The sequence below is a fragment of the Protopterus annectens genome, chromosome 8.part0, assembly GCF_019279795.1.
Source record: "Protopterus annectens isolate FY-2018-M chromosome 8.part0, PAN1.0, whole genome shotgun sequence".
Classification (NCBI taxonomy): domain Eukaryota; kingdom Metazoa; phylum Chordata; order Ceratodontiformes; family Protopteridae; genus Protopterus; species Protopterus annectens.
This window is the reverse complement of record NC_056741.1, coordinates 782,680,656-782,705,808: the sequence shown is the minus strand read 5'-3', so window position 1 is coordinate 782,705,808 and position 25,153 is coordinate 782,680,656. Positions and strand designations below refer to the sequence as shown.

The following is a 25,153-nucleotide window of genomic DNA, read 5'->3' as shown; positions in this document are numbered from 1 at the left end:
AAAGGGAATGGAATAACCTCTGGATATTATGCTTAGCACCCAAGGGTTTTGAGTCAACTCAGTCCAGGCTTTTGGGTGCAAAGCTAGTCGGCTCCTGACTGCCTCCAGAGATGGACAGTCAGGCACAGCTTCATGACTGGTGGTAGGGCTTATCAGAAAAGGATTTTCTAAAGCCGTGGTTCTGCAGACCCCCAGTGCCTCTATGGTGGCATCTACCATTAAACCCTCCCCTTCTGCCTCTAGAGGAGGGTTGCCGGCTAGGGTCCCAGAAAGGCCCTTGGGATTTGCGAAACTGCATTTTCTTACCTTCACATTGATTCCTCGAGAAGGACCTCTGGGGGGAATTTGACTCCCAACAGCAGAAAGGGTCTTTCTCTCCTTTTCGCTGCCGGTAAGTGCATCTCGAACTGACAGTCCAGAAAGGGAACAGACATTGTATGGGGCATTCATGAATGACTCGTTACAGGGCTCTGCAAAATCACATAGCCTCATCCAGGCATTCTTCCTTAGGGAAAATCCTGAACTGGCTGCTCACGAGGTGCCTCTGTGGTACGGGTGATTAACCTCATCCATGAGTTGGTGATGGACGAAAGAGTGGTCAGCTTGGGAGAAACTTTCTTAAATTCCTTCGTAGGCATGGACTCAGAGAGAGGCTGATAGTTCCTTGATCAGATCTCTCTGCAGCCGAGTAAAATGAGCCAGGTAGTTCAATGACCTCAGCACAAAGGTGGCTGAGATGTACACATGCTTCCCAATCCTGTCCAGTGCTCTAGACTCCCTGTTAGGCGGAGACCTCAGCACAAAGGTGGCTGAGATGTACACATGCTTCCCAATCCTGTCCAGTGCTCTAGACTCCCTGTTAGGCGGAGTGACATTGTCAGTTTCTTCTGCCAGCTCTTTCTTAGTGGCTGCCACCACCATGATGGCATCAAGTACGGGACTCTTACTCCAATGTTTTCTATCTGTGAGGGGTACCAGAAACCTACTGGGTCATTTGGGTATGGTCTTAATGGTGTCTGGTTCCTTCCATGCCCGGCGGGACACTAAGTCAACCAAGGGGTAGATGGGCCAATCCTGAATGCCTCTAAGAGAATTGACTCTTCAGGGGAAAGAGGTTGGACAGACCACCCACCTTTCTGCTTCGGGATCCCTAATATATCCCCAAAGGAGACTTCTTCAGGTGGGGATCGAAGTCAGTATCCTCCGTTAAAGACTCCAATGGGGAGTCAACATGCCTCCTTTTGCAAGTCATTTTCTGAGGAACTTCCTCAGCTAGGTACTCTGGAGAAGTGTTGGAAGAAGGAGATCCCTTCTGAGCAGGGAATTCCTGAAGGCTGCTTGAGACAGGAAGAGTCGAGGCAGGATAAGTAGGAGCAAGGCTGGGATCTGACAAGGGTACTGGGGCAGACTGGTTAACATGCCGTTGGATCTCCAACTCAAGGGAAAACCCTCTCCACTATCTGAAAGGCTGAAGGACCAGGGGAAGCCCTTTCTGTCTCCTCAAAGCTGAAACCACAGAGTGAAAACAAGCAGGACTCACCCCGGATCCATGGCTTCCAGAAGGGATCACACCCGAACTGTCCAAAGGGAAGGGATAGCTCCGAGAAGGATGGCGCTGACCCCAGTCCCCCTCACCTAGCACTGAAACCATGGCCAAGTGACTCACTCTGCTCAGAAAAGGCTGGAACCGGGCTAGTCAAGGGTATCCTCAGTGTTGAAGAAGGAAGCTTCCCCTGCGCCAAGCCCAATGTACACAGGGGTCCCGAATCCTGTGACTCGAAATAGAGGGTTGGATCAGAGAAGGTGTCCTGATGGAATGGCCAGGGTAGCTCAAGGATTGGACAGGGGACCGAGCTGAGACTACCCCTATCTGGATCCAGGCCTTGAGAAATATTCTCATCATCCTGTCCACATCTGCCTCACACCAGCTTCTGGAGGACCTGGAGAAGCTGAGGAGTGGGACCAAGAATACTTCAACCTGGAAGAGAGTGCAGGAGACCTCGTCAAAGTCCTTGGATCTGGAGGTATTGGATCCGATGTAGGAGCTGACGATCCCCTGGATCCACAGTAGCTGTAGGATCTGACCGGGGTGGTAAAGTTCTTCAGGTCCAAAGAATTAGGATCCAAGGATTTTTTAGGCTTCTTAGCTTCAAGAATGTTTCTTGGGGAAACAGGGAGGGGCCTCTTTTTAGACTCTTTAGAAGTAGCAGCAGAGGAGGAAGAAGAAGCCTTCAAAGCCGAGGAGGCAAGAAGGCCCCTAAGAATCAGTTTATTTCTACAGTGAGCTAAAGCCCACAGACTGAAGGCAGCACAAATGTTACATTCCTCTTTCAAGTGGCCAGCACCCAGGCAGTACACACACCCCTTGTGGACATCCTAGTTGGAGATTTTATGCCCACAAGAAGTGCAGCATTTAAAGCCGGGTGAAGGTTTGTCAGCCAAACACACACACACACATGCACAATGAATGAAAGAGAAATGGAGGGAGGACTTGCAGAGTCCACCCAAGGATAAAACAGCAAGAGAACTTTGAAAAACTCTATCGATAGCTTGAGAGCACAAGATCCGCTTATGGGACACTGAAGCAGCAAATGAGATCTGAGGTACCTGGATGGATGTAGTGCATTATGGGTAAGAGGGAAGAGCTTCAGAGTCTGATACAAGTCTGTAGAATGTGGCCGAGCCGGATCTGAAGGTCAGAACAGAGACCCTATTGAGAAGGGGAATGAAGACAACAGATCAGTTGTTCAGACTTTCAAATGGGTTTGGTTTTGTTCAGACAGAATCTTAGCTGTTTGCAGAAATCTAGAGTGTAGAAGCCTTTTCCCTTGATTCTGCCAATTGGGAAAGAAACTTGTAAGGTTTATGGCCTGACTGAGGGACATCTCATTCACTACTTGGGCATGAATGGTTAGCCCTCAGAGTTACTCTGTCTTTGAGAAAAATAAGAAAGGGCGGAAACAACCACAAGTGCCTATAACTCTGAAGCTCTGCTAGATGAAGTGAGTGCAGGCTGGAGAATAGATCTCAGGTGCAGAACATGAGGTTTCCTGATGCTGCTGGTTCAAAAGGAGGTAGGCTAAGCTTTTCCAGCACAAAGTTGAGGTCACAAAGCAGGGTTATTGGCTTGCCTCACCTCAGGTGTAGATATAAGTGTGAGGGTTGAGAGTTAAAAGGCAGAGATGGCCAAAAAGGGCGCTATGATGGAAGAATAGGCCAGACCTCTACGCATGATGACCTCATACAGATATATCAATATGGAGAGTACCTCTGATCTGTTATGGTCTTGTCCATTCCTATGGCACCAAACTTAAAATCTCTTCCATTTGGCTATGTAGGATTTTCTAGTTGTGGGTCTCCTGGCTTCTTGGAGAACCTAAATCACATCCATAGAGAAATGGCGCCTGTAAGGAATTACAATCCTATCACTCACATAGTTAGGCTTGAGGAAGACATGTTGGGGTGTAGTAGAGACCCTTTCTGCAGTGTGGTGAGATTGCTTGAAGTGGTAAGCTTACAGCATTTGCCTCTGGCTAGATGAAAAGAAACCATTGCTGTCTTATCCAGAAGGGGCTACCAGCACATGTTTTTTTTTTTTCTTCTTGGGTTTTTAGAAGAACGTCTGGAATGAGAGATCACCGACGGAAGGCATACAGGAATTTTATTGTCCACTGAAAGGAGGAAGCATCCATCCTCCAAGCTGAGGGACAAGGGTGCTTGTTTACGGTCCATTTGTGAGGGTCCTCTAAGGTCCTGCTTAATGTGTCCGCCAACACATTGTTTTGTGATGGAATGTACGTGGCTATGACAAAAATGCTGTTCTGGCTGGCAATATCGCAGGCTCTCTGTACCAAACTACACAGTTGGTGTGATCTGGTTCCCACTTGCTTGTTTATATACCACACGACAGTTGTGTTGTCTGTGAACACTTGTAAGGCACCTGGTTTCCAGACATGAGAGAAAACTTGAAGAGCTTGGATGAGGGCCCTCATCTACTTCAAGTATCAAGTAGATGTGCTCCTTTAATAATTTTGGCTGCCACCTGCCCTGTACTCAGTAGCTCCCTGTCCGGGCTCCCCATAACTTGTCCAAGGCATCTGTGTACACATCCTGAACTAGAACTGGAGGGCTAAAGGGAAGTCCTGGATTGAGTGTCACTTGGTCCTTTCACCATATGAGTTCTCTTTTTAGGCAAGGTAATACATGCATCACTCTGTCTAGAGAGTGAGAATGTTGGAGCCACACAGTTTTCAGGTACCACTTGAGTTTTCTCATATGCTGTTTGGCTAAAGGAAGCTTTATGATTAACAGGTGCCATGGATCCCATAGTCCTTAGGATCTCTCCCTGGCTGAACATTTGCTGTGGGAGGCAAGGCTGTGAAAGTACTTTGCCAGGCTCTGTGCTTTTTTCCTAGGTAGGTACACCTGCTTTTGTATCCAGGCTGCAGATCAGAAAAAAAGGGCCGAGTTGACTGTGAACTCCAACTAAGAGAGGAGGTTGAGGGTAAACTGGAGGTGCTGAAGAAGAATCTGTGGTGAGACAGCATGGATAAACAGAACGGCTAAGTAGAGAAAAATCTGAATTCCCTGGATTCGAAGAAGGCAATCACAGGGTGCCAGACACTTTGCAAACTCTTGAGGTGGTGCAGAGCCAAAAAGGCAAAGCAGTAAACAGAAACTTAGATGACACAGAACAAAACCTGAGGAATCTCCTGCAAAGAATAGTGAAATTGGTATACAGATATAGCCATTTGTCAGATCTAAAGATGCCAGAAATGTCTGAGGCAGTATAAAAGGTAGCAGTGTGTGTAGTGAGAGCATCTTAAAGGTTTGCACTTTTAGGAAAGTGTTTAGTAAGGAGGAATCCAGCACGTGTTTCCACTACCCTTCTTTTGTGGCACTAGGAAGAGTATGGAGTAAAACCCCTTCCCCACAAACTTTTTGGGCACTGGTTCTATTGTGCCTTAGGTTTGTAGTTCTTGAAGAAATGGGTGGAAACAGATAGATCTGGTTGTGGAGAGGGGAAGGTAAGCCACTTATGGTGGTATCTCTATCCAGGAAATGGCATAGCCCTTTTTTATGATTGCAAGAATCCATTGGTCTGTGGCAGTCTTTTCCCAGGTGGCGAGAGATTGGGTGAGCTTATCTGAGAGAGGCATGGCAGGGGAGAAAGAGTCTGTAGGTAGTCACAGATCCCAGAGGAGGAATACCACTGCATTTTTTCAGGGAATCTCTTTCTGGGGGGCATTTCCTGTGTTTCTGACTAATTCTAGGATCCCTTCTGGCAAAGGAGGTGGGTTTGGTTGGATAAATCCTCTGGTACCTAGGTACAGAGGTTAGCAGATGTCTACAGTCTTTCATTTTTTTCCCTGTTCCTGAAGGGTTTTGTAAAGTTAGCTGTTTGTGGGCCAAACAAGAGATTCTTGTCTACAGGAGAATTGTCTATAGGAGAATCCACAATTTTTGCTTTAAAGTCATAGGGCAAGGGTTGGTTGAGCAACCATACATACCTGTGGATGACAGAGCCAGTGGCAGCTGCCCTGGAAGAGGCTTCTACAGTATCATAACTACATTTAATGCTGTATCTGGCTAGTTGGGTAACCTGACTAAGTAAGCAAGGCATTTGGTGTTTAGGGTCAGCCCCCTGTGGATCCACCACTACCTTATGTAAGGAGTTGAGGATAAATATCAAATACTTGGTCATCTGAGTTTGGTAATTAATAGCTCTGAATGTCAGAGGAAGAAGAAACCATTTTCCTCACCTAATCACATCAATGCTGTCTTTGTCAGTAGGGAGGACAATGCATTAGGGAGAACATTTGAAGGTGTATCAGAAGAAAGACACTGCAGGGCGTCTGCTAAAGGGTTTTTAAACAAGAATGTAATATCATCAGGGGTCTTATAAAACCTATCTGGTCTTTTGGGGGCAGGAGGCTGTGAGTCTGGGGTACGTGAAGTGGATTGAAAAGTGTCTAAGAAATCCTCATGAACTAGAGGAACTGGGAAGGGGACTCAAGTGCCAATTTTCTGTGATGTGCTTAGACTCCCACTCAAAATGCTTTATTATATTCAAAACTCTCCAAAAAGACAGTTCTTCCATGACAATGCCAGGTGAGAGTGAATCTTCGTCATCAGAAGAGACTTGGACAGGAGAATGAATCTGAGAGGAGTAGATCAGGAAATGGTCATAATAAGAAACCTTCTCAACTTCAGAGGAAGATGAAATCATACCAATCTTTTTGCAGGGGGAGTGTGAGGTGGGAAGAAATGGAAGGGGGCTTCAGAACCTAAATGCCCCTCAGCAGACCCTGAGAAAAGTCTACCCATTCCTACTTAGTGTTTTGCAGTTTCTTTTTCACTATGACATCCGCGTAAACCACAAATGGTGGTTCAGATCCCCAGTGTACTTCAGATTAGTTTACCTGGGTTCTCTTCCCTAATGAGTATCTAAGGGTTGCCCTCTGGACCTTCTAAGCTGATAATTTTCAGTTCAGCTTTCTCCTTGGATTTCTCAGTTTTAAGACTCTCTGACACCATACCTGCCTCCAGTGGGGTCATGGTAGAGGGCATCTGAGGTGGAGTGGGATGTAAAGCGGGTTCTGAAACCTCAGTGGGCATGTCAGAATCAGAATTGACTGAGTCTCCGGCTAAGGCTGTTCAATAACTTTTTTCTTAGTAGGTGTAAGTATGTCCAGGGAAGCTGGATCCGACATTTTGGAGTGGACCGAGCATTTCAAACTTTGGGTCTCTAGAAATGTGTCAAGTCAGTACAGCAAAGTCTTGGGTACAAAAGACTGACAAATGGATCAGGTAAAAAAGGGCATGGGCATGCAAGTCTTTGTACGGGACTTGACTACTCCGCTCGCATTCACCCCTCTTAGATGACATCTAATACCAGTAAAGCAAGACAGACAAAAGGTAAAGAAAGGGTCCCCAATGGGGAACTTACCTGACATTTCAAAGCATAGGTACCAACGGCCAAATGACAATCAGTCAGATGGATATACAACGTGTGCTCAGACTGGTAGCAAAATAGTCAGAAGAATTATGCGTGTACACCTGCCTATCCTGTGAAGGTAAAGCTTTGCTACTCCGGCCAGACATTATAGATGACAACTCCTGGTTAAGAATACTGTAACAGCGATTTCAGTAATGATATCAACAGGGATCTTTGGGTGGCGGGGTACATACTCTTTAGATCCAATGTAGGGATGTAGCAGAGAAGCCTGACACTTTAATTCTTCTACTATTTTTGGTGACTGTTGCTTGATGTATGCAAATGCCTGTATCACCAAAAAGTCTGACATTTTCCTACAAAATTTCAGGAAATTGTATTAGCATAATTAACTAACAGCCTTAGAGTGGGCTCCTACCAGTACAGGCAAAAGAGAACCTGCATCTTGCATTTTAATGGAAGTATTATTTTAATGTTACAAAATACAAAAAGAAGAAAAGTGCCAGTTTTACACAAAAATATGTATTCTTTCTGGGTCTGAAGTCATAACATCATAAGCACAAATCATAGACCTATGTCTAATGGAAACCAAATGATGTAAAATGCTAGACTGTAAAAAAATAAAATACCTGTGAAGCCCCTACACTTGATATGTATGCGTAAGAGGTCCTATTCTCAGTGCTCCTTTCAAAGCCTTCAGTAAATGTTATTCAAAATTTAATCAGGATACTGATAAACAAAACACACCTATGAGTGCACTCTGTCATAAGTGGTTTCAGTGCAGCTAACTATTAAATAAGACTCCAGTAAACTGTTCTATTCAGCACATACGTTGTAGCTAATGCCACCTCTGCAGTCACAAAAATTTTTACACACACACACACACATACATATGATTTTTACTTCTGTAATGGTAACACAATAAAGACGTATTCTGGACATGGGTTACAATTCCATGTCTTGAGCAGAAGTCATATAGTCACACCCAATGGAAACAGAATATAATGCAACTTGACAGGCTGGCAAACTCTAAGGGTTATATAAAGCCAACTGGCTCAAATGTAACACAGGGTTATACCTTTGAAATGTGTAAAAGGCCTTTTAGTATTTTTTTCAACAAATCTGGATACTCAGGCTACTCACTTTACTTATGCTGTGTTTTAGCTGCAGAGGTAATGGACAGCTACATGCTGAATTTCTAAATGCCCACTCAATTCCCAGCAATGCCTCCACTTTTTCTTGCTGGAAAATATCTGTTTTATGGGCATTAGATCTATTATAAAAGCAAACTATATGTACGATTTTACATACTATGCCTTCACCTACACAAGAAAAAAGGAATATGTGCATTTCTAGAGGACTGAATTTATAGAAATCCGCATTTGGGATGCTGTGACCAACAAGAAATCTAAAGCAACAGCTTGTCTTAAAAAAAGTCAAACACCAGTTTCAGTTCTTTTCACACATAAACTATTCCCAGGATAATGTGCCCCCTTTGACACAGTATATCTCCTTTAACTAAACAGAACTGTCAAGATAATTTTTCATACACAGATTCCCCTAATACACACATACACCTCCTGAAAAGTTAGATCAACAACTGCTTAACTCTGACCAAGTGATAGCAGTAATGCATTCTCCCAAACTTCTCAAGTGTTCCTGATTTCAGCTTAAGCATTTAAACTAATTTAAACTATCCTTCTTAAAATGTTTTTTTTTTTTTTTTTAGAAAAGAGGCTGAACTAAAATAAATAAATATCATTATAGCCAGAGGCATATTTTACTTCAGAAAATGCATGTTTATTCACATCTAATTCTATCAACTTTTTTCCATCAACAACATCAGCATTTTATGAGGTCTGTGATTCTTGAGGTACACTTGTCCCTCCTGGAATTCACATACTTTATGTGCACCTCTGATATCTGACTGGAATGAAAGTGCATGAAAAAAGCTGCAGTTCTGCACTTCATGCTGCTGTTACCACAAACATACACTGCCCCAATAAAAGCTGTATTGATTATCATTTAACAGTGCTCACGTAATTGCCCTTGTTTCAAACAATGACTATACCCTCAAAAAGTACTCGTCTTTTATAACCTCTGATTGTACAAGAAGTGAAAAAAATAGCTACACAAATCTAATTCAAATGGCTATTATCAAACACAAACACTGGCTTAGCTATAGAAATGATCATTTAACAATGATCATATAACCCACCTTGATTTTCACAGTCTGCCCAAGTATAGTTACACCCTCTGCACAGTGTTCATGCCCAATTGATGTTCCAGCCTTTAACAGTACGTTCTATGTAGTTCAGGATTTGATTCCCGCATCCTCCATTTGCTACTACACAACTCAGAGCAAGTCAATTAACCAGGCAGAGCTCTGTAATAATTGCAAAACCGAGTTACACTCCTCAATGCTCTCCTCAACTGCATACCTTGTAACTACCAATAAACCCATGATGAAAGTTAAAATAATAATGACACACAGTAATATATTTCAATTTGCTGCTATCATACATAATCCCCCCAGCATCGCAGCAAATTAAAAACTGCAAAGTTCACTACAATGAGCAGCGTGTGTTGCAAACAGCTGCCTGAAGATATATCTGTTTTCCAGCCTGCATTTAATAAACACTTGGAAGAGAAGACTGCCCCTGAACATTTGAAGCATCTGTTTCTATTGGTATCTCCAATCAAATAACCAGACATTGCCAAGTAAGGACTAAGACTGGCTGCTCTGAGCAACTGATCTCAGCACTTACCTCACACAGCAACATGAAAGAGAATGTCTAAACATGATCTGTTACAAAGTAGTGGGGGGGAATAAGAACTATATTTCAGTTTTCTTTCATTCTAATGAAACAATTTAACATCCTCTGATGCCAAGACAATGAGCTAATTTTTACTTCAAACCAATTTTTTACACTTGTAAAATAAAATGTATTCAATATACAAGTTTGAGTTATCTTGGCATCCATAATTATGGTCACGGAAAAGGATGCTGAAATACTTGTCACAAAGTACCTTGTGTTTTTTCTCAACATCTGCTACAATGTCATCACTAGGATGTCCAAACAATAGATCTTGAGTAAATGAAGCATCCAAAAATCTATCATAAGCTCACTTGTCACCTCTTGCAAAAAAGTTAGCAGCGGTGAGACAGGGACTAAGAAATCTATATCCAAATGCTCAACCTGCTGTAGCAGGGGTTCCGCAAAGTAAGCTCAACATGTTGCCCACATGACAGTGATATATTTTTATTTACTGGGAAAAAAAGAATGTAAGCTTATCATGCACATAATTCAGCAGCAACAGAGAAATGTTTCTACCAATACATTATGAGATACTACTGATGAAGAACTATTTTATCTGAAAGCTTTGTGCTTTATATTAAACTACTGAATTCTATAGTGCATGCAGAGTCTGTGAATTTGCTTCTGTTGCTTGGCTTTTATTTCATTGACTTTGCCTTGCCATGATTTTTGATCCCTTTTTTGTGGATACTACTAAATATATACAGAGTTACACCTACAAGAATGATACAGTCTATAAATGGAAAAATGTTACATACAGTGTACAATTACATCTGGTCCAACAGGCCCAAAAAATAAAACTTGTTGAAACCTTACTGAAGAATTTAAGCAATTACAAACTATCACAACACAGGATTAAACAAAAACAAAGGCCAGTTAGACTTGCATAGTAAATTTAAAGAAACCTTGAGTATATCTACTTAAAATTTGTAGCTAACAGTATAAATCCTGAACCAGTTTTCTTAAGTCATTTTACCATTTGTAAAAAAAATTAACATTAAAGCCATTTGTTGAGTCTTTTCCAAACAATAAGCATCACTGTAAATATGCACTTAAAAATCAAATCTATCCAGTACTTGCTATCAGGCAAATTTTCTACTTGCAGTTATTTGGTTCATGTTATTCTTAGTGTAAGGACAGGTGTCACTTTACATCAAGCTGCTTTACAAATAAAACAGAAATGTCTTTGATAACTATTTTCCATGTACAACCAATGCGGACAACAACCATCAAAAGAGTTGCCTTTCTTCATTGTAACACTGTGCAATGCTATTACATTTGAATGGAGGTTTAATCTTTCTTTTTGAAAACCATAAACTGTGTACACCTACCATAGGTACCAACTCTATTATCAGATGCACTTACAGAGAATTGTGAGTGCAAAACGTTTATGAAAGACTAGGCCCCACGGTGTCCGAAAGACTAAAATTTATTTACTTTAATCAACATATTTTACACAATATAGAAAGAAGGGCAACACAAATAAAATAACACAAGATGGTTTACAATGACATCTCTAAGAAAAATGGTTAAGGGTCACAAGTACAGTGAATGTCAGTTGTTCTGAATGACAGTTCTGTTTTATACCATAAAGTGATTATCAATTCTTCAGTAACACACAGAAGAAAAAGATGATGTGTGCTTCTTTGAAGAAAAAAATACTTTTTAAACAGTTCTTCTGATTCTCTTCTTCATTATCTAAGAGTTCGTTAGCTGCCTGAAGTGAGTGCATGCATACGTTTAGCTACTTCGTACACATATGTTATATCAGGTCGCTTCTCTGGATCTGGATTGATGCACATGTTTACTAACTGCCGCAGCTGAAAAACAAATAAGTAAATGTAAACACATATTTAATTAAAATGTACCATCTTAGCTGTACTGTCAATGAAGTATAAATAGAATGATTTTCTTTCCAGCAGTATAAATAACTCTTTTTTTAGCCAACATATTTTTCAGTGATCCTGGTTTCATCTTCAGTAATTTCTGGCTGTAAGTTATGTCCGAAACAGCTAGTACTCACTGAATAGACTTCATCCAATATTTACTCCCATGAACAGCTATTACCATCCACAGACTCTACTTGGCAAGTAGAGAACAGGTGTAGATTGATAAGTCTTTATTCTATAACATACATACACTGTAAATACACATATAGACAGTTTAAATTCACCAATCTGCTTATCTAAGGTCCTTGGGATGTGGAGGAAACCGGAGTACCCAGAGAAAAAAAAACATGCAAGCACAGGGAAGACAAATAGACTGCACAAATGGCACCCTGGCCAAGAATCAACTGTAAACCTCTTGTAAGGACACAATGCTACTCATGTTGCCACTATGCTGCCCACAAAACACAATGCTGAGCAAAGAAAATGTTTACCAAGTGCTCCCTTGTAAAAATGCATCCAGTGGGCCTTGCCATTTTAGTTTTTTTTTTTTTAGTTCTTATAGAAAAGTGTTTAAATATAATAAAAAATGCTACCTGGAATTAACTTACAAATGCTATAAAATGTCGAGCTTCAGTACTCAGTTGACTCACCTTCCAAGCAAGAATAACTGCTCTCAAAAGGATCATTCTATAATGAGTCTGACTGATGGGAAATACTTCCTCTGTCACCATAAAATCTTTTGATATTTCTTTTTTACTATATTCACAAAGTCACACCTCTCTCCATGTTTGGCACAAGTCAAAATCCGTCTGCTTTGTTTAAGGGATGGGGCCCCTAATTTTCAACCTCAACCAAACTGCAGAATCTCCAACATCAGGCACACAAAACATTTACTGACTTAGAAAAAAATTCCCCAAATTCATTTTGCCTTACTGCTTGCCAACCATTAAGCTTTCCCAATCAGACTCAAGCCCATTCATTCCTTAGTGGCGAGGATTCCCCAGATACACTAGGGTTAGAGCCATCTGGAGGGAACATCATTCAGGCAGACATCACAGAACTTATGCTCATGCTGGCATCCACTTGGTGGGCTGTAACCCCCCCCCCCCTCAAGAACACCCATACAAGCCACTAACTGAACTTGGATTGTCTGGGCACTAAAGGGTGGGAAAAGATATACAGATCAGATAGTCCTCTTGTAAATCAACTAATAGCATCCTGTTCCTGTGGGAACAATGCTGTAGATTTAACTGATGAGAATACCAAATGATAACATCAAATAAGGATAAGGGGATAGCACAGAAACGACAGACCCAAGCCAAAAGTTCAGAAGAAAAGGTTATAAAGCATCAGATTAAGCTCTACTCTGAGTGGAGATCAGTTACAGTACCTATCTTTGCAAGACAGTGTAACAGCAGCTCTTCAACGAGCGGTCAATGCAACAGTAAATCATTACATTTTGGTTTATCCACATTCTGATTTCCTTTGGTTCAACTGTTTTTTTACAACCTTTTCTTTTACCTCCAAAGGTTTAATGCTGGTCTTGAGACTGCAAAGATACTGACACAGGTAGCAAGAAGCTCCCATTTCATTTCAATACTACCATGAACTACCTTTAGTTCTTCCAGCCACAAGACTTAGGAGAAAAAAATGTATCTGTGGTAGAGAGGTCTCCAGCAGTCAAACAGACTACATTAACTTGCAAAACGAAGTAAATATTAAAGTAATTAGTACATTTTCATAAAGATCTTAAAACACAAGATTCTACACAGAGGGTTGGAGGATAAGAAGCTTGACTAGTACAGAACAGCGACTGCTCTTTGAAGATCTACTGTTAAACTAAGTATCTTGGTCACTCCAAAAGTAGGTTACGATATTTAGGCAGAATTGCAAGGAGTACATGGTTACCCCAGAAGTTGCACAGTTGCAAGACTGCCTATAACACAGCTACAACAAATTCTCTAGACTGGACTTCTGAGCAGCAGCATTTGGTGAAGGTGTGAAAAACAGTCCTTGATCAAGCTTGTAAAATTTATTGTAGTATGATATAATGATCACTTAAAGCATCTTATACAAAATTACTGAAGTTACCATAACAAAAGATACATGAGAAAACATACAATACACTAGTAACATTTACAAAGTTCGACAGAAAAAATGTAGGCCTTCCTGTCCTTTTTTGATGGATAAAAAGATGATGACCTGTATTCCTAAAGGAACAAGTTTTCCCAGTGAACTATCTCAGTTGTCTATGGACATCCAACATATAAACCTTTCATTCTGATAACTTCAGATAACTTGGCTATAAGACTGGAAGCTGAAGAGACTGGCTGAGAAAAATAACCAAGATCTCTGGGTAGGAGGGAAGGATTAGTTTTCAGTGACACCCTTTTATTATGGAATAATGTATAAGGAAGCTTGTAGATTAGGATTGTAACTCTGAAATTGTTTTGCCCATGGTTACTGCTACTAGAAGGGGGAGGGGGGTTCCAGGAAAGGGAAATAATTTCCACAGAATCAAACTGCTCAAACTGAGATAAAAGTTATGTTTTCTAACATGAACATTTAAAGGCCTTAACAGGTTTGGTACAAATTAAGGAAAAATATGTATAAAAGAAGAATTTTCAAAAATGTGCACTTCTAACAGATGAATAACCTATGCTGGATTCAAGACTTGATTACACTAACGTAATACATTTGGTACTGGACAATTTACAGTTCCAAACATTTAGAAGGGTTTGCAAGACATGCATGACTTCTACTTCTGAAGATAAAATTTTTACCACAGTATGTACTTTAGCTTCCTTTATGATACTTAATACAGCATGGAAAAGGAATCACTGTGATGCATTCAAAAATTACCTTCTCAGTCAAAAGATTCAGAGACTCGAGACTGAAGTACACAACTCTATCTTACCACAGCAACAGCAGGAACTTTGGCAGAGGTCATGGTGGAAAACTGGTTAACCACATCAAGATAGAAAACCATGGCTGCCTTGGTCAAAACTCTGTTTAAAGAATTAAATCCAGTTTGTCATTAGGATGACCTTCTGAATCAACTGAAATGGAGTAAAGACATACCACTGGTCCTGAATCTAAGGTAAAGAAAAAGTGTCCATGTGAAATTACTGTGAATCAATGAAGTTGAGCACTGAGGTATGTAGTAAACAGATATGCTTGTGAAATGTCCCACTGCTGTTCTATTTGCTAGAGTACTGAAGGCTTCAGTTTCTGTTCAAGTGACAGCTTTAGCTGTTTTCTCAGGGAGTCTGCCAAATGATTTTGTAACTTTGGGAAATGTACAGCTGGGAGCAAGTATTAGTGCTGAATAGCCCAGACCTAGATCTGAAAAGTCTTTATCCAGAGCTGACATGATATGATGTGCCACATTACAGTAGTACTGCCTGTGCTAATTTGAAGGTGACAACAAACTATCAAACTGAAAGGATGACATGGCCTGGTATGCTGCTTTCATTTCTTTCAGGTTGACATGGAGAAGCCTTTCTTCCTTCATATGTCTAATGACCTATATCTGAGCCATTGCTGAAGTGGGCTCTGTAAGTATAATCAGAATACTCTGTAGTCAACTACTGAGACACTGTAGTAGGAAGGCATCCCTTTGGAAATGTTGAATAGATCTTTCAACCAGTGAAATGTCTTTCGCAATGACAGCAGGAGTGGAATAGCTTCTAGAAAATCTGGGGACTGACTTCAACATTACTGAGAAAATACTCTGGCCTGCCTATATGTAGTAATGCATAAGGAATCAGAAGAATGGAAAGAGACATAATCCACAGCCCTTACTTAAAATTTAACTGTAACAGTATATCTCCGGGGGGTGGGGGTCATTATACAGCTGGGTCTCTATTTACTTCTCATGATGCAAGCAATTTTTCATCTGAACACAATCTATAATGGTTTCCAGGAATGTTACAGACTTCACTGGAAGACAGACAAGGCTTTTGGTAATTCATGGTGATCAATGAAACTGTTAGTCTGATCTGGCACATCATCTCACCCTGAAACTTTGCAACAAAAGGCAATCATACAGGTAAGGAAAATAGTGAAGTTCTTAACTTCTGCTACGTATAGTACAAGGATTGATAACAGTCTAGTGTCTGTGGACAGATCAAATGTCAGAGCCACAAACTAGAGAGTATTAATGAGATAATATCACACATTCCAATCCCAAAGATACAGCCAATACATTAGCAGACAAATTTCACATTAATTTTACCCTCGCCTACACGGATTGTTGTACTCACTATCCCTGGAAATTTACCTCGGAACAAGTCTTACAATCCAACTCAAAAGCTAAAAAATGTTTCTATGGGACCAGATAACATCACAAAATAAACAACAACGTACCGATAAATAGTTTAATATGCAAGAACACACACCCAATATTATTTATTTTAAAATCAATTAATTAAAACAGCAGCACAATAAAAAAGAAACTTGGCTCATTACAAATGTTAACGATATAGCACAAGATCACTTCAGACTTGAGTACAGGTTTTAGTGTAGCAGTCTGATTAATGCCTGGTGGATAACCAGCTTGAAGTTGCAAGACCCACTTGTACTCCTTAACCTCAAGCCTATTATTTACATCGCCTCTCCTAATATTTCTGTTACTAATATCTATAAACCTAAAGGCAAAGGTACGTGATTAACCAGCCTCCTGAATGTGTTTCACTAAGGAATTCATTGTTACATTTCTCCTGATATCAGAATTATGTTCAGTAAGACTATCTTTTAACCTCCGCATAGATTTCTCCACACAGAAGCTAGTAAATGTTTTACAAGTAGCAAGACATATCACACAATTGGTATTACAGGTTGCAAAGCATTTAAAAGTGTTTATCAAGCGGTGCATAAAAGATGGATTCTGCTCAATAGAACTACAACAATTATAACATGGAAATGTTCCAATCCTAGTTGGTTGTTTAACTACACAGCTGCCACAAACATCCCTGTAGCATAATCATTGTTTGAGATTGGAACAATTTCGATAAGTAAACACAGGTTTCCTCCCAACAAATTTTTGTAGCTCAGGCATAGTTCTTAAGATACCCAGTTATCAGATATAATATTCTTTATGCCTTCACTGCACCTACTATAAGCGGTTATATATTGTATATTATTATTATCCTTAGGGGGTACTCGTTGCACACATTATTGCAGAATCACTCCCAAAATATGGTCTAGCCACAGAATCCCTTGATGTAATGCCATAGGTTCATAGGTAGGTACTAGGCTAACGGCCCTAGGGCCTATACAGGCCCAGCTAAAAAGGTACCATGGCTTTTGCCATCCAAGAAAATTATTTTCCTGTGCCACTGTCGAGCAGAGGCACAGAAGTGATCCCCGGGGTGAATTTCCTATTTCCCATCCAATCATTAAGATTTTTCTTAAAGAGAGCTAATGAGGAGCTTTGTTTAATATAGATAGGTAGTTTATTCCAGAGTATGGGAAGTCCCTGGGACAGGAATCTATCCGTCTGGCATGTTCTGTTTATTGTGGTGACAAGGTTTAGGTCTCTAGAGCGTGTAGCTCGGAGGGATTGGGATTTCTTTAAGTGGAGCATGTCCAACAGCTCTGGGTTTGACATAGCTTTGTATGTTAGGCAGAGATCGCCTCTGAGTAGGCGATATGCAACGGAGTAAAGCTGGAGATTTTTGAGACGGTCTGCGTAGGGCATCTGTTTGAGGCCCGTAATCCTCTTTGTGAGGTATTTCTGCGGCCTTTCCAGTTGTTGTAGATGTCTTGTGAGGTACATACCAAAAGGGGCGTTGTACTCTGTAATGGGTCTAATAAGTGATGAGTAGAGGGGAACAATGACCTCTTTTTTTCTGGATGAGAAACCTTTTGTGATGAGGTGTGCCACGTAGAAGGATTTCCTGACTACTGTGGCGATGTGATTATCAAAGCAAAGACTACTGTCCACCTGTGTCCCAAGGTCTCTTATCACACTTTCAGTGTTAAGTACACTACCGCCTATATTGTAGTTCATGGGTACAGAGCTTTTACCAGAGGGGATGTCAATGCACTTTTTGGCATGAGCTAGAGGCCATGGCTTTGACACCAGTCATCTGTCTCAGTGAGGCCCTTTTGTAGGATGTCCACATCGTTAGGAGTTTCGATTATGGCTCCTAGTTTGCAGTCATCTGCGAACTTCGTTAGCCAAAGACCTTCTGTGTTAGCCTGTACTTCAGAGAAGTAGATACCAAACAGGAGAAGACCCAGGACTGAACCCTGTGGTACTCCACTTGTCACTGGTCTGAAGTCGGATTTGGAGTCTGCTACTTTCACAGTGTGGGTTCTGTCAGTGAGCCAGTTGGCAACCCATCTTGTGACAGGGATTTATACCTAGCTTAGTGAGTTTATCTATAATTCCATAGTGGAGGATGGTGTTGAAAGCCTTGGCAAGATCTAGATAGGCTGTGTGAAACACCTTACCCTCGTCTACGGCTTTGGTGACTGCTTCAAAGAAGTCTATCAGGTTTAGGAGACATGATCTACCTTTTACAAACCCGAACTGGGTGGGGTCCAGAGTATGGAGATTGCCAATGCCTTTGTTTATAAGTACCATGATGATACGTTCCATGGCCTTGCAGACCAGGCTTGTCAGGCTAATGCGGTGGTAGTTCCCAGGGTCCATGGTGGCTCCCCCTCGTGGAGTGGGATAACCATCGCAGTGCGCCATTTAGCAGGCACAAAGCCTGAGGTGAGGCTATGTCTGAACATGGTACTTAGGTGGGGTGCCAGTTCGTTCTGTAGTTCATGTAGAACGCAGTCTAGGATGTTGTCTTGTCCCATGGATGCTGTGTTCTTGGCTTTGGAGAGTGGCTTTTACCTGTGCAGCCGTGATTACAGGAACTTTGCATTCTTCCTGTATAGAGATGGGCCCTTTAGTGGGTGAGAGGGGGGTAAAGTTAGTACTGAACCTATCTGCCAGGATGTTGGCAATATCAGTTGGGTCTGTATATTTAGTGCCATTGTGCTGTAACTCAGAGCAGATCTGAGTGTTTCCATTGAGATTCTTGACATAGCTATAGAATGCTTTGTAGTTGTCTTTAGAATCAGTGGCGATTTTGTTTTCGTAACTAGATTTGGAGGATTTTATCAGGGATCGCAGCTTCTTACTGAAGCTGACCAGGGAGCTCCTCCACTCATGGGATTTTACTCTCTTTTGCAACAGTTTCTTCCTTCTGTTGTACAGTTTGTTTATGGCAGGGGACCACCACACTGGCTTCCTTTTTTTGGAGGATAGCGTCTTGGTTCTTTTTGGGATAGCACGATCCATGCACTCGTGTAAGTGCTTATAAAATGCAACTTTGTAGGATTCAGTAGTCGTAACTGTATTGTCTATCTACATTGGTGTCATGAAGTTCACCACTTTGTCTTAAGAAGCATGAAGATGGCTTTGGAGAAATTTTTTACTGTGGTTTCCTTAAGGGGGGTGGGGGCAGGATGTGGATATCTAGGGTGATTAGCTTATGGTCGGAATGGACCAATGAGGTGTTGACTTCAGGTGTGGAACACCAGTCACTCATGTTGGTAATGACTAGATCTAGGATATTGTTGCCCCCTGGTGGGGGTGTAGATAAGCTGATCTGGGCACTGGATGTTATGAATTCCAGAAAGCATTGAGCGAAGGAGTTGGTACATGAATAGTTTTCCCAATTAATGGTGGGGTAGTTGAAATCGCCCATTAGGGTGTTTGGTTGAACCCTAATATTTTCCAGTACATCAAGAAAAGAGGAGTGGGAATCCTGGGGCATGGTGGGGGATCTGTAGCAAGCTACAATTTGGATTGCAGTTTTGCCCAGAGTTAGTTGCACTTGGACAACATTGGATGCATTATGCTAACCAACTAGCCTGGAGGTGTGGACATCCTTAATGAATATGGACACAACTCCGCCATTGGTGTACTGGTCCAGGTTACATGGCCGAAAAGTGTGGTATGAGTTATAGCCTGGTAGTGCAGGGGTGCTCTCTGGAGCCTTGAACCAGGTCTCAGTCACTGCACAGATATCGATGTTCTCTATTTTAAGGCGTGCTTGAGTGAGTGCATTTTGAGATTTAGACTTCTAGCATTGAGTAGCATCACCCTCAGTTTTTGCTTGCCTGTTCCTGTTATGGTGGTGAATTTGTCATTTGAACCTTGCCTACAAAAGGCACTAAAGGGGTGGCAAGAACCTTTGCCAGTATCCGGAATTCCAGGGGTGACAGGTGCAGGCCATCTCTGGCAAAGCATCATGGTCTGTCAACCATGTCATCCCAAGCAGACAGATACTGGATCCCTTTAGAATGATACCAGAAGCTTAGCCAATTGTTGAAGTCAATCATTTTGTCCTTGCACTGCAGTATCATTCTGGGTGATGGCAGAATGCTACTCAGGGCTAGGGTCATACCTGCCTGGGCTACAAGATCGAAGAGCTCTTCCATGTCTCTTTTCATGTAGTCCAGGGAGGTACATCTCAGGTCGTTCACAACAACATGGACAATGACAGAGTCATATTTGTACTTGTTGTGGAGTGACCTGAGTGCGTGGGTTATGTGGCGGATCCTGGCACCCGACAGGCAGCTGACAGTAACCTTCTCCTTGTTTAGCCTGGTGAGTGGGACATCAGTGTGCCTGACTATAGAGTCACCTATGACTAGTGTGTTGGGTACGTTGTTTTGCCTTATTGGCTGTGGTTGAGTGGCACACTGAGTCTGCGGGCTATGTGTCATTTAGGTTGTGTTGGGGTTGGAGGTTGCTTGCATTTCTGCTTTGGAGGTCTCTGTTGCTTGAGCAGATTATTATTGAGAGCCTCTGCGAATATTTTTGTGATTCTATGTGTGGATTTTGGTGGTATAGATTTAGTGAGACTATGTGATGAGTGTGGTGTGGTGCAAGTGTTTACCTTCTCCTCTTGACTGTCAAGTTCAGTCTTGGTTGGAGAGAGCTTTACCTCCAGTTTGGCTAGATAAGTGAATCTCTCACAGGTTGTAGTGTTGGGTGGTAGGAGGAGAGGGTTGTCTGTGTACATGAGGCAATTTCTACATTGCCCCAAGATGCCCAGATTCATCAGATAGACAGGAGAGAACACTGGGAGCTGACCCTTGGACATGCCTGAATAAAAAACTATTTTCCTATAGATAAGTGAGGAAAGTGAGTACAAGACCTGTTTTTCTCTAAGCCTGTAGTAATTAGTAGCTTATTTAGTGCTTACAACAAGTTCTGAACAAGTGCTGATCACGAATAAGCAAATTCAAGTGCTAAAACTAAGAATCTGTGCCTGGATTAAACTAGTTACAGTAATGGGGGGAAACAAGTGCAAATGCGGGCTTTTAAATCAGAAAGTTGAGAGAGATGGAAAAACTGCCCAAATGGCCAATAACTACAATTTCTGGGCCAGAACCACTCCTTATGTGGTAGATAGGTTACCTAGTGCTTACCACTCCCACTAATAAGCTAGAAGGCTTGCCTCCAACACAGAAAGCTTGGGGGGGCTCGGAAGCTTACATACAGTCCTGGATACAGCAAATCTGAATCTGGACTACACCAGTTACAGGAAAGGTAGGAAACATGCTTATATTTTTTTTATATAGAAAAGTAGCTAAAACAGGAGTAAAAACAATTCAAATGCAGTGCAAGCTAGCACACTTGAGTATGTAGCAATGTTAGACCAAACAGTTTAAAAAAATGCAATTAAATTAAAAATTACTAAAAATAAGTGCAGAAGGAGTCTATTAGGTCTGTCTAATGCTAGTTAATAATTTAGCTTCATACCCCATATCAATAAATTCATGTGTCATCTCTTCCATTTGTTGTACACAACTATCCAACTCCATATTCAACCTACTTCTCCGTGCCATCTGTGCCTTGACAATTCCCTTAAACACAAAAGGTGCATGTATACTCCTACATAAATATTTGTTCATATGCACATTTTTTCTGTATACAGATGTATGTATATTAGTCCCATCATACTTCTTAGCAATATCTAAAAATTCTATGTTGCTCAGAGAGACATGCATGGAAAATTTCAAGAAACTTGTACTACTATTCAAAAAGTCTACAAACTGTGTAAGCTCTATGGGACAAGATAACATAGCAGTCTGCATTCTCGTCAGTGTCACATATGCATTATCTGAGCCTCTGCTTAACCTTTTCAGCCTCAGCCCATCTACAGGGTTTGTCCCTGATGTCTGGAGAACAGACACGGTAACTCTGCTACAGAAGGGTGCCCCCTACATCACCAGCCTTGCATGAAAAGCCATAGAACACATCATAGCAGAACTCATTTATGCAGACACAGGTATCTTAAACAATATAGATCCCACTCAGTTTGGCTTTCCAAAGGGCAGGGCCTGTCTCCTGAACAAAGTAAATGTCTTTGAAAAGGTTATGGAGGTTGTGGACAGTGGTCACTAGGTAAGCTGTTTAATGTGACCTGGCCAAGGCTTCTAATACCATCCTCCAAGTTGGTATTATTGAAAAATTAGACAAACTAAATATAAACCCCTATGTTGTCCACTAGATTGCAAACTATCCAATAGAAGCCAGTTAATTAAAGTTGCTGGTACCCTCTTTGACCACAAAACTATAACTAATAGGGAACCACAGGGATTACTGCTGGGCCACCTCCTGTTTGGCTTTAATGTTGCAGACATCCAAGCCAATATCCCTGAAATGTGGCAAAGTTTGTTGACAAAAGAAAGTTGAGCACTGTTGTCCACACATCCACTTATATTAAACTGCTCCAAAAGAGGCTGGATTTTGCACATATCTGGTGTATAGAAAACAGTTTCAAGCTAAATTAAAAAACATGGAAAATAGTAGCATTTGTCAAAAAAGCTGTTCCCACCTCAAACAGATACAGCCTGGGTACTTATGTGGATAACCTGATCTCATTTATTACATGTCCACCATAGTCAGGAAATCCTATCTGGCCTAAAGGAATATCTGCAAGATCCTAAGTGGTCATCTTACACTGTACCTCTCTCTTATTAGACCTATAATTGAACATAATGTACCTTTGGGATGTACAAGTCCAAACATATTGTTCAACTGATAAGGTACCAATAATCGAAATGTTTACTGCAATAAAGAAGTGAAATTATGCATATATGTAAAAGTTATGAGTTAACATTTTAAAAAAGTGTATTTAACTCACTCCGTTATATTAAGAAAATCAGGTTATTTTGGAAGGGTGTTTATGACACCTGGTGGGTTAAAATAGCCAGAATTTCTTTTTAATGCTATGTGGGTGCTTAGAAGGAATTCAGTAAAAAACAGGGGTGGTATGCAACACAAAAAAGGAGACAGGTGCATTAGGACTGCTAATATCTATAGTTTATGATCACTATAGTTATTTTGGGTTTTCGAGAAAGTACTGTAGCACTGCTTATTGTATGGGGGGGATGTTTACAGAGAGGCAGTGTAAAAAAAAAGTGAAAGAGAGCAAGGAGACTGTGATGAATATATAAGAAGGGTGAGGCAATGACAGAAGCACATAAAAGAGAAATTAAGAAACAGAAAGAGTTGGCATGAAAATATGATAGTCAAGTATTGCAGAGTTTCTCCTTGGAATGGATTAAGGGAAGATGTTCAGGAAGTCATTCGGTGTATGACAAAAAATAACAGAACAAGTAAAGGAATGCAAAGACTTTTTGTGATAGCAAATTAATAAATTACTTCGATTAACAAGCCCCTTGTGAAACAGCTATGAAGTATAAAAATCACAAAGACTACATTATGAGTATGACTCTGAAGAAACAACATACTTTTTGGAGTGCAGGAGGGTAACAAATTTTTGGCAGTCAGTTAGTAATGGTTGTAAGCAAGATAATCTTGAGACTACTGGACTACATATGCTTTTGTATCGATACCATGGGGAATTAAGAAAGATGACTGGGAAAGTCTGGACAACTGTTTGTTTTCATGTATATGGCATATCTGGTCAGCTAGTTATAATGAGGTATTGTATAACAAAAGTTGGAATGAATATGAAATCAAAAGAAAAGTTGAAAGGTAGTTTAAGAATGAATGATTCAGGTGGGTAAAATTTGGAGAGAATGCAAATTGTTGGTGCTTTTATAGATTTACATGATTTTCGTTTTATATTTTTGTTTGTTTTATAGAAAAGACAATAGTGGGAGTGTCATTTTAAGTGGTTTTGTGTTGTAAATTATGTGACTTTATTTTTTATTTGTGGTTGAAAATAAAGAAACCCTACTCTCTTCAGTAACTGCCATGGGATATTTTACGTCCACCTTTGCTAGCACAACTCATACAGATGCAACCTGAGTTTAACTCACCATCTGAAGGCTAGTACTTCAGGAGTGCAATACCCTACATATGCTGCCCAGCAATGACAGTAATAAAAAAATGAATCCAAGAACCTGATGCAGGAAGGGAACCCACAGCTTTCTGATCTTCCAAATGCGACTGTATTACCTGCTGAACCACTGACACTTTATAAAGCCTCGGTATGAAATACCAGTAGCTTCAATCAGATTTATGAGAAAGAAAAAATACGAAAGTGTTATAAAATGGAAAATATGAAGTCTCTCTTAACTGTATCAAATGCCTTCTGGGCAGCCACTGCAGATATAGCTGGTTTTACAGGTTATACATTTTTATAGTATACATCAGTAATCAAAATTTATAACAGATGATTAAACTACAGCAAATCCACACTGCTAGCAGCAGTGGAAGCAAAATTTACATTTTGAATGGCTTTCAAAAATCATTCATTTACTGTAAGGGCCATAACTTTACAGTGCATACTCAGAAGTAAAATTGGCCTATAATCAGTAACACATACACGTGGCTCAGGATCCTTAAGAATCAGGATACTCTAGTGGATTTTTTAAGTAAAGGGGGACCTATCTTGGCATACTATATAAATGCAACATTTTAAGAATGAGGAGTGCTAATCACACTTCAAAATATGAACAAAATACTATGGGATGCATAAAAGAACAGGAGCCTTTTTAGCTTTAGTTTTTGATAGCTCTCTGAACCTGATCAGGAGTGAGTGTGAATTTGGGAAGCAGCACTTTGTTTAATCCAGTAACTGGAAAGACTGGAATTTTGATTATAATTGTTCAAATAATAATTAAAAAAAATCCTCTTCTTGGTAACTGACAGGCTATCAACCCTAAATCAACTAAAAATTCATTTTTAGTAACCTTTCGGCTGATCTGCTTCATAAGCAGATCTCTTGAAGTGTTCACCTTACAGCAATAAGCAGCTTTGCTGGTCTGAATTTTATCATCAAGACAGTGACAGAGCATATTAATATTTTTGCTTATATTCTTTTACTTTTTCATTGTACAGATTATTAGTTGTAAGTGATTTTCATTGCACAGCTTATTACTAAGGGTATGGCATCCAGATCCAGGAATGGGATCATCCCAATGTATTCCACACTCATTAGGCTGATCACAGAGTATAATGCCCCCAACAGTATGTAGCTGTCAAAAGATCTGAC

At 40.8% G+C, this 25,153-nt stretch overlaps 1 protein-coding gene and 1 long non-coding RNA gene across 2 annotated transcripts in view; one reads left to right on the top strand and one right to left on the bottom strand.

Annotated features, from left to right (window-relative positions):
* Positions 1–348: 348 nt before the first annotated feature.
* Positions 349–11,198, top strand: LOC122809043. Its single transcript, XR_006365854.1, has 2 exons — positions 349–727; positions 806–11,198. It is a non-coding gene; the product is annotated as an uncharacterized LOC122809043 (long non-coding RNA).
* The window catches only part of NEK7 (NIMA related kinase 7), a 1,336,142-nt gene continuing 1,322,176 nt past the window's right edge, over positions 11,188–25,153 (bottom strand). The window contains exon 10 of the mRNA XM_044080252.1: positions 11,188–11,594. Coding sequence (XP_043936187.1) covers positions 11,484–11,594 — 111 coding nt within the window. The 3' untranslated portion in view covers positions 11,188–11,483. The remainder of the gene's footprint in view (positions 11,595–25,153) is intronic.